The sequence below is a fragment of the Ochotona curzoniae genome, unplaced genomic scaffold (assembly GCF_017591425.1).
Source record: "Ochotona curzoniae isolate NIBS_2020 unplaced genomic scaffold, NIBS_Ocur_1.0 contig_21, whole genome shotgun sequence".
NCBI lineage: Eukaryota > Metazoa > Chordata > Mammalia > Lagomorpha > Ochotonidae > Ochotona > Ochotona curzoniae.
Genome location: NW_024465322.1, coordinates 10,924,657 through 10,934,009, shown reverse-complemented (window position 1 = coordinate 10,934,009; position 9,353 = coordinate 10,924,657). Strand labels below are relative to the sequence as shown.

The 9,353-nt window shown below is 46.2% G+C and overlaps 1 protein-coding gene across 2 annotated transcripts in view; it reads right to left on the bottom strand.

Moving 5' to 3' along the window:
* Positions 1–5,402: 5,402 nt before the first annotated feature.
* CPE (carboxypeptidase E) overlaps positions 5,403–9,353 on the bottom strand; it is a 51,395-nt gene continuing 47,444 nt past the window's right edge. For both annotated transcript variants that reach the window (XM_040971366.1, XM_040971365.1), the window contains exons 8-9: positions 7,651–7,769; positions 5,403–6,187 (exon numbers count right to left, since the gene is read on the bottom strand). In XM_040971366.1, the coding sequence (XP_040827300.1) occupies positions 6,089–6,187; positions 7,651–7,769 (218 nt within the window). In that variant the 3' untranslated portion in view covers positions 5,403–6,088. The remainder of the gene's footprint in view (positions 6,188–7,650; positions 7,770–9,353) is intronic.

Genomic DNA, 9,353 nt, shown 5'->3' with positions numbered 1-9,353 from the left:
GGCCAGGGAGGCGCAGCACGGTGGGCTCCCGCAGGGCGGTGGGCTCCCGCAGGGCGCTGGGCTCCCGCAGGGCGCTGGGCTCCCGCAGGGCGCTGGGTCCCCAACGAGGCGCCCGAGTAACGAGGGAACCGCTGAGCGCGCGCGCGCGCATCCTCCACCGTCAGGGAGGCGGGGAAACGGCGCGCACCTGCGGCTCTCACCTGCAGGAGAGGCCAGGGTCCGCCTCGCACGCCCACGGTCATCGCTGTGCGAACACCACAGGTGTCTTGCACCTGCAGTTTAGGGCCTTGAACCCTGTTGTAGAAGTCAGCTTAGGGCGGGTTTGGGTTCCCACTCCGGCTGGCTGCTCTGATCCCAGTGGTGTGCTCTGGACACCATAGGCGTGCCGCAGGGAAAAACAGGAAACACTCGGACCGTGAGAGCGTCTAATTTTACAACTTACAGCAGTTTAGTTTCCTGCATTCCTTATGCATTTTGCATATTGCTTTATGAAAAGTGAAACCTATTCCTCTCACAGGGAAAAGGGGAGAAGGTAAATACATTTGTCTTACAACTGAATAATAGTCTAATCAATAGTTTGGGTTTTTTCCTTTTTCTTTTTTAAGCAAATACTCCCTGCCTGAGTGTACTGTAATCTGAAATTGTCTCATAACCAGTTAAGATACGCAGACAGAACGCTGGTGAGGATGCTCCCGTTGGAACAGAAGCTGCCACAGGGCAAACTTGAGTCAGCTCTGCTGGGAGTCGATCCTGTCACCACCTGGAGTGGTCCTGGGACATCGGGTGATAGTCTCACTTAGGAAGACATTCTTCTGCAGACAATGAGTCCTATGAAAATAGTAGGCATTTGGTATCAGGTGAGAGAAAGGGTTAGATGAGGTTCAAACATGAAGACTGAAAGGTGGAAATCTGGCTTTAGGCTCTAAGGAATAGAATTCATTGACAGCGAATCTATCGTGCACTCGGCTGTGTGTCATTAACTCAGCCCGCAGACACCAGAGAGCAGGAGCCGTTTCACAGGAAGGCGTGGGCATGTGGCAATATGTATGCCATCAAGACATCATGTGACACCGCCTAGGTGTGAACTGCCTATTTCAAATATAAGTTGAACTAGTTGATGTTTTCAATTGCATTTATCAGTTTACAGTCTCTCCTATGAGAAGGAAAATATTACAGAAACACTGATTATAAAATCTGTTCTTCATAGAAAATGATGTTCAGATCATGTCTCAGAATTAATTCACATTGTCAAATAGTCCCCTGGGATTATATGCTTTCATATAATCATGAATTGTGTTTATACTAGGCAATAATGTGAAATGGGACAATCAAGACTTAGTCGTAAAGGTATGTGTTTCAGTGCTGCTGCTTCCATTGTTTTAGTAGTTCTGGGCAAGTTACCTCATGTCCTGGGATCTCAGTTTTTGTTTTCTGTAAAATGGGATCAATACCATTCTTCAGCAAGTGACAATGAAGACTAAATGAAGTAGAAAAGTGCCTGCCTCGAGGGGGCGCCAGAGAGCCGCTGTCCTCTCACATCCCTCCTCGGGACTACGTCCGTGGCTGAGTCGGTAGTGTCCAGTTGCCTTTAATAATGCAGACTAATACCCAGCTCTTTCAATAGACCCAGTCTGTTATATGAAATTGATTCTTCCAATTGGACAACATGGTTAAACCGACAGCTTTATGAAGAAACCTTAAAGTTAAGCAGAATGTTACGGTGGATTTTATGGAGGATTAGGTCTGCTGCTGCTTTTTAAAGAGATACCCTGGTGTGACTAAACCCACATTCTCTCACTACTCCTGGCTGCTTTGTAATATGAACCATGATGAAGGCATTCACTGTACTATAATATCATAGTAACTGCAAGGTGAGAACTCTCAGTTCTGCGATTGTGTTCGTTTTTCTGGAATTTTGAAATTGCTTAGGGGAAATGGAAAGCATTAAAGATCTGCAGAGAAAAGGCAAGTGTGATATTTTCATCTCGTAACGTATTCCCCCCTGGGTTGACATAAGCCAGGAACCTGTGGAAATGGATTGTATCCAGGGCTAGAGTCCTGACTATTCCCAGGAAACCCAAGAGCTCTTGGACAAAATGTAAGAGAGGGCTTAACCGCATGTGTTGTTGATGGATGTAAGCCCTGCCTCGGTGTGGCTGAAGATGGATGAAGGCTACAACTTGGGGACCATCCCCTACCTCAAAACACCTGCCAGCTAATCCAATCCCCTCATCTCCCAGTTCCTCTGGCCCTGCAGCCTCATCCTTGTCTGCACACACCACATCCCACTTTCCATAAGCTCTGATTACCGTTGTTCCTGCTCAGGTTGGTTCTAGCCATTTCTGCACTGGACATCCCTGATAGGATAAGCTCTGGTTGGTGGTTAGGAGTATTCCGTGTTATACATGCACATGTGTGTACATGGGTTAGTCATCTGAGTTCCACTCCAGGCTCTGGTTACTAACCTGGAGTTAGCCAAACTATGGTCTACGTGCATCGCCCCCCAGGCTACCAAGTTTGCTCAAGATGTCTAACACTGACTACAAGGAGTTAGAGTTCACCCAATTACAAAGTAAAAACGAAAAATTCATACAAGATTCCTCTCCTTCCTGACACCAGCAGGAGGCTCCCCAAACTGCACTCGTGTTTGCTCGTTCACTAGAAGAGCCCACAGTGCCCATGGGAGGCTCTTCCACTCAGTGATAGCCAGTGCAGGAATGCTACATGCCCTTGGCACACACTGCCTGCTCAGCACTGATGGGTGACAGGTCCATGGAGTGTTACCCACCGGAGAAGCTGACTGGGTCCTCTGTGCAGAGCCGTTGTCATGATTCTGTTAGAGAAGCATGGTTGGTTCCTCTGTAACTGACACTCAGGCTCTAGGTTATCAATACCACGTGATTCTAAGGCTGTTCCCTAAAATCACAAGGCTTATCTTTCTGGTGTGATCAGCTCTCCCCTTCAGGTGGCAGTCAGGGCCAGCCACATCACCAAATAAAAACGCCCCTGTTAAGATGCAAATTTATCTCTGGAAGCAAAAGTCCAGACACTTTTAGGACAAAGCCAGGCTTTTTGTTTTTTATCATATTCATTTCTCTTTTTTTTTAATTTATTTTTATCTGAAAGACAAATGTACAGAGAAAAAAAGAGAGAGAAAGATCCTCCATCCTCTGGTTCACTCTCCACATGGCTGCAACAGCCAGAATAGAGCCAATCCAAAGCCAGGAGCTAGGAGCCTCTTTTGGGTCTCTTACGGGAGTGCAAGGCCTTGGGCCATCCTCTGCTGCTTTCCCAGGCCACAAGCAAGGAGCTGGATGGGGAGTGAGCAGCGGGAAGACGAACAGATGCCTATATGGGATCCCACAAATTCAACAATAGGGTTTAGGGCTACGTGATAGCGTAGTGGCTAAAGTCCTCACCTTGCATGCGCCAGGATCCCATATTGGTGCCGGTTCTAATCCCAGCTGCCCACTTCCCATCCAGCTCCCCGCCGGAGGCCTGGGAAAGCAGTTGAGGACGGCCCAAAGCCTTGCCCCTGTACCCCTGTGGGAGACCCGGAAGAGCTCCTGGCTCCTGGCTTCGGATTGGCTCAGCTCCAGCCATTGAGGCCGCTTGGGGAGTGAACCATCCTCAACCTCTATGGAGGGTTGCTTCCAGGGTGCCCTTGTTACCTCAAAATAGGCCAAACGGATCAATAATTTCTTTCCATTCTGACGAGTGATTTGTAAGTGCTGAATCGTTTGGCACAACATTACAAAGAAGCCAATTTTCTTTGCATGTACTCTGCTGCAGGGAACAGCAAGGAGGGGCCAGATGCTGCCTCAAACGGTTCTTCAGAGAGAAAGCGATGCTCCACTGAGGCTAAGGCTGCGTCAGTACACTCAATCAAAAGAACTTGCAAGCAGACTGCATCCTCATCTGGTGTGGCCCAGAGCCAACCTGCTGAAAACTTCATCTGCTCATTTCTGAGGTTTCTGTTTTGGAAGTACTCAGAGTTGCTGATCTTGAACCAAAATTCTAAAATCATCCTGAAATCCAATTTTCACAAGAACATATCAAACTAAAGTTACGTACAAAATGGAAGTCTCATTTTTATTGAATTACAAGATTTTATTGATATAGACAGAGTATTCTGTCTTCCATTTTTCTTATTCTGTAAGAGAAAACTCTCTACTCTATAATATGTTTTCTCTTGGTTTGGCCATTTCCAATCCAAAGCTTTTCTTTTTGCATGTCCTGCATGGAAGACCCAACTATCCACTCTCCACACTTACCTGCATATTTCTGACACAGGCACCCCCAGCTTAACATTTCCTAGAGGGAAATTGTTTTCGCCTCACCTTTACTAATCTGCTGCTTCTGCAGTGGCCCACAGGCCACAGACCCAGCTGCTGAAGTCGGAAACACATCATCTCCGACAGCTGCCTCTTCCCTCATCCCTTATCAAGGCCTGTCAATTCTACCTCTGGGCTAGCTCACACGCATTCTCACTCCTTATCGCCGCTGCAACCATCAATCCAAGCCACCGCTTCTTTGGAACCCTGCAATATTTTATCTGCTCTCTACCCAGCAACTAGTATGATCTGTGGAACCCATGTTAGATGGGGTTGCTTTCCAGCTTCAGAGGCTTCAGAGAATGCTGCTCCGTGAGGTGCTGCACCTCACGGTCCCCAACACCTCCCGGATTTTAGTTCCCATCCCTATCTCACCCTGTTCCATTCATTCTGTCCTCTCTTAGTCCCCTTGCATGACATGCTCTGTTTTCCCCTAATGTCTTTGCACCTGCTGTTCTCGTCTTTCTAGCACAGGCAAAAAAAAAAAAAAAAAAAAAAAAACTAAATTCCATTGAAAGTTTTTTTTCATAAAAGGCATTTTCCGTGAACTTTGCAAGGTCCTTTGTCTATTGGAGGAGTCCTTAAAACAGCAGCAACCCAAGTTCTAACCCAAGCTCGTAGCTGCAGCATGGGTCAGCTACACCAACACCCACACACACTTGCACGTGCAGACACATTGCTCAGCTCAGCTGTTCATATTTTAAGTCTGTGCTTGCATGCATCAAAAAAGCCATCCCTGACTCTTTATCCACGACATTTCTGGTATTTTCCTCTCCAAACTCTTCTCTTTCTTATTTATTTATTCATCAGAATGCATTAATTATATATCAATTTGTGTGTATTTCAAGTTAAGTCCACCACAAGCCTGGAAGAGTTTAGAATCAGCAGCTCTCGTCCAGCGTGCTGTACACAGAGCCTACAAGCAGCCAGGCATTGCGAGGTGCCTGCCTTGTACAATGAGATGAACAAATGAGAAGCCACGGTGAAGGGGAGAAGGTGGCGTTCGCTGTGAGGGCACAGCTGCGGTTCCAAAGCCACCGAGAATCAGAAGGTACACGAGGGAGAGTCTTTTATAACCTTTATTCATACAGAATGCAACTTTGCATCAATCTACAACCAAGAGAAAACCCTCCAGTCTTCAGTAATGCTGACAGGCTGGAGGGCATTGCAGTATTGCTCCTGTTTGTTCAAACAAGGCAGCTTTCACCCTTTCACTAAGCTTCTTAGTAAACATGTGTGATTTCCTTTCTCTCAAAAATGCACTCACATAATCATGCGTATGTGGCTAGGCAGCACAAGAGGCAAACGGGAACTTACACTGAACTGATCAAGTCTAGCAGCAGGTGCCAGCTCCAGGCAACGGCTACTGGCTTTCCAACGGCATTCATCATGTGACATGCTTACCAATTACATGAGAAGAAGTCTACTAGCTTTTAAAAGCTGGAATTATTCAAAAAGTACTGTATTGTAAATAACACCTAGAATATTGCATTTCTCTAAGACGGCAAGATCACATGAGCTTTTCTACATTCCTTCCTATAGGATATGTTGGAAAGCAAATACTACATAGGAGAGTATGAAATAAGGTCCATATAGTTTTGCCTAAGCATCTACTTAAGTGATATTGCTTAATATTTAAATGAATAAAAATGAATCAATATTAAATAGTAACTGCACAAACCCTGGGATAATACGGCCACATTGCATCACACTACGTTATACAGACACATTAAAGCAGCTGAAGAGAAGCCGGGCTAAAAATTCAAAGCTTCTGACATCATTTTCCACCACTCCATCAACTCCTCCTTCTCCTCTTCTTTCCTTTCTGAAAATGACTCCAGTTCAAAATCAACCTAAGGGAGGAAAATCAAGACCTTATTTTTATCAAGCTGCATATGTAATTTAACACAAAGATTTAAAAAACAGAGATTTTTAAAATTACATTTCAGGGTGTACACACCAAGTTCAAGCCAGTCACCTGAAGTAAAGTAGATCCTTAAAAAAAATTTTTTTTAAATGAACAAAAGATATGCCCGGGGGGGCGGGGGATAAAAGTTACTCTGTTTGAAATGTGCTTCGACTGAATTGCTTTCAAGACACGTGTAGTTGAACAAATTCTCCTGCCCCAGTCTTTTTCCTTCACTAAGAGGTGCCACTCACCACCGTGAAAACTTCTCAAAGAAATAGAAATGTCACTGTGCAACTACACCTGCATTTAAACACGTAACATTTATTCACGTTATGTACATAAATTTATAAAGAAAAAAAGATGTCACTTGGAGTTAACCTTCTGCCTTGAACTTCCTGCTACTGGCTGGAGACACATGACAGAATCCTGTGCCATGGGTTGCATGGCATCCAAAACCTCCGCTTTCTTAAAGAATTGAACACACTGAGCTCCAGACCACTGTCCTTGTCACGTGGGAGCTTGGTCAGAACTAGCAGCATCTACTCACTCCTGCACAAAAGCTGTTCAAAATCCACAGCACTCGACCCCACGCCTCCCCAGCACCCCCATTTCAAAGGACACGGAGCCTTGCTGAATGTGGCCATCCGCACCCAGGTTGTTTTGGGTATAGGATTACACATCTTAGAATGAAGGCAAGCCTGCCCCTGGGGCAAGTCCAAGTTTCACTTGCCAAAATGTGCCTTCTGATTTTAATATATATACAACCTAATACTATGTACACACAGCCAAAACCAAAGCTCGAGTTAAAAATTCAGTATATTTTGTTTGTAAAATCAAGAGTTTGTATTTCAACACATTTATCTCAAGTAAGCCTTTGGAATGGAAATACTGCAGGCTAACCCACAGACCCAGGGACTGCAGGGGTTGAAGTTTTGGTCTCATCACCATCACCCTCCTAGCAACATCGGCAACATCGATGGTATCTGCTAGAAGACAGAGGTTGTGACAGCGCTCAGCATAGGAGCCTTGCTGATAGCACATGCTTGACTAATGTTTAACCAAAGTCCAAAACTGTCTAAGGGGCATCATTTATTTTTTTCAGCACTTGGTGAGTAAGGCATTGTGCTAGGCACTGGAGGTAAACAGATAAACAGAATTTTACATAGATTGAAATCAAGGCTAGCAAATGAAATTGTCATTTTTTAATGCCATTTTCTTCAGAAACTGAGTATGGTATCATTGGTGATAAACCATTCAGTGAGACGTTTGAGCGAATCACCTTTGAGCAAATCTGTTTTCTCATCTAATGAGCAGGATGAAGTCACTCCAGTGGTAACCATGTCACTGAAGTGCGCCTGCAAGCACACGGTTCACTGGCTGTCACTGCACTGAGCTGCGGTTACTCACCCCAACAGCAGGGCTGTAGGGAACTGCCACTTTCTTGGTGGTTGCCAAGTAGCCGGGAGCGGAGGCCGTCAGTTTATAGTTCCCAGGTACCAGCAGTCTCCAGTAGTCACCATCTTTTGCTGCAGGAGAACAAATCACGAGGCATATATGTGCACTTGTGCCGTCTGAGAAACACCTGTCTTCGCTCAGTTTAACTTGGATCCCCAGTTTGAAAAAAATCCCGCTGGGGAATTTAAAGTTTTGCATTGCAAAGGGGATGGCGCTCCTGGCACCCACCTCATTTCCTACAGCTACTTTGCACACACCACTGCTAAGTTCTCTAACTCTTCTAAATCTCCTAATCACGAGATAAGGACGATAAGGAGTCTCCCAGCAGGGAGGACATTGTCTTAATTCCTGTCAGGTAAACTGAGAGTGTAGCCGCAGGGCAGCCTCATCAGAGCCCCCTGAGGGAAACAGAAACTCAGATTCCTAAAGACTTAGAGTAGGTTGGTTTCCTGAGCTATTTTCAATCTGTTGTTTTCCTCCATCAAGGATCCTCACACTTAGCTGGAGAGCCACCACCTGGAAAACCTGGATTCCCTGGCTGGGGTGGAGCCTGGAGCTCTGGGCCCTCCCACCCTTCAGGGTGGCGCTGCAGCTGCCAGAAGTCACGCACAGCAGAGGGTTGAACCAGGTCCTGTCCCAGCCCTCCGCACTGCCACCGGGACGAGGCAGGAGTTAGGAAGAGTGGTCTCCTGATTTCTGCAGAGCCCTGCACTGTGACTCCACTGCCCTACGCATCGACCCAGCATGCTCACTTTCCCATGATGTGCCAGTTACAACTGGGACCAGGAAGCAGGTGCTGCACATGGAGACTTCCTGAAAGCCTTGTTAGCATAGTCAGTCAGGGCATCACTCCCTAAATGACGCTGACACGGTGGAAATGTCCTTCTTTTGATCCTTACGTGCTCAGGGCCCATCTCTGGCCACCTCCCCTTCTCCCTCACAGGCATCTTTCCGCACTCATGCGTAAAGGTATTTTCCCTCTTTTATGTAATCCTCCTCTAGGTACGGACTGTCTTGATGCCTCTGCTTTGGATTCTCACCTCCAGGGAGGCAAGGCCCTGGAACACAAATTAAAGAGACAACAGCTCTGCCAACTCCACTCTCCCATTCTCCAAGCCCCTCTTCCTTGGCATTCCTCATCACCCCCTCCATCCAGAAACGCCCCAGGACTCCCAGGACAATTTCTTATTTCCTCTCACCTTTGAGACCACTGCTTGTCCCACCTTGAAGCGGGAGCATCCTAGAGCCCAATTCTCAGATTTCAGGATATAGGGAAAATGATGTTTGCATGGCATCCCACGGCTAACAGCAGGAGGGTACCATGTTAGGGTTCCCCATCCCTGAGAGCGAAGGGAAGCCACACCGTGACCCAGCTTCTAGAGACATACTGCCCTTGGGGTGTTATCTGCTGGATGTGTAAATAAATGACACTCGAGGGGACAGATGCTAAAGATTTAAAAACAATCAAGCAGTAAATGTAAAGATTAAAAACTGTAGTGATACAGACTGGGCTGGGAAGTTAAGGTTAATTACATATAAGATGTAGCAATAGTATGAAAATTAAATGACTAAAACAAAAAGTTGGACCCAGCACAGTAACCTAAGGATAAAGTCCTTTTCTTGCATACGCTGGGATCCCGTATGGGCACCAGTTC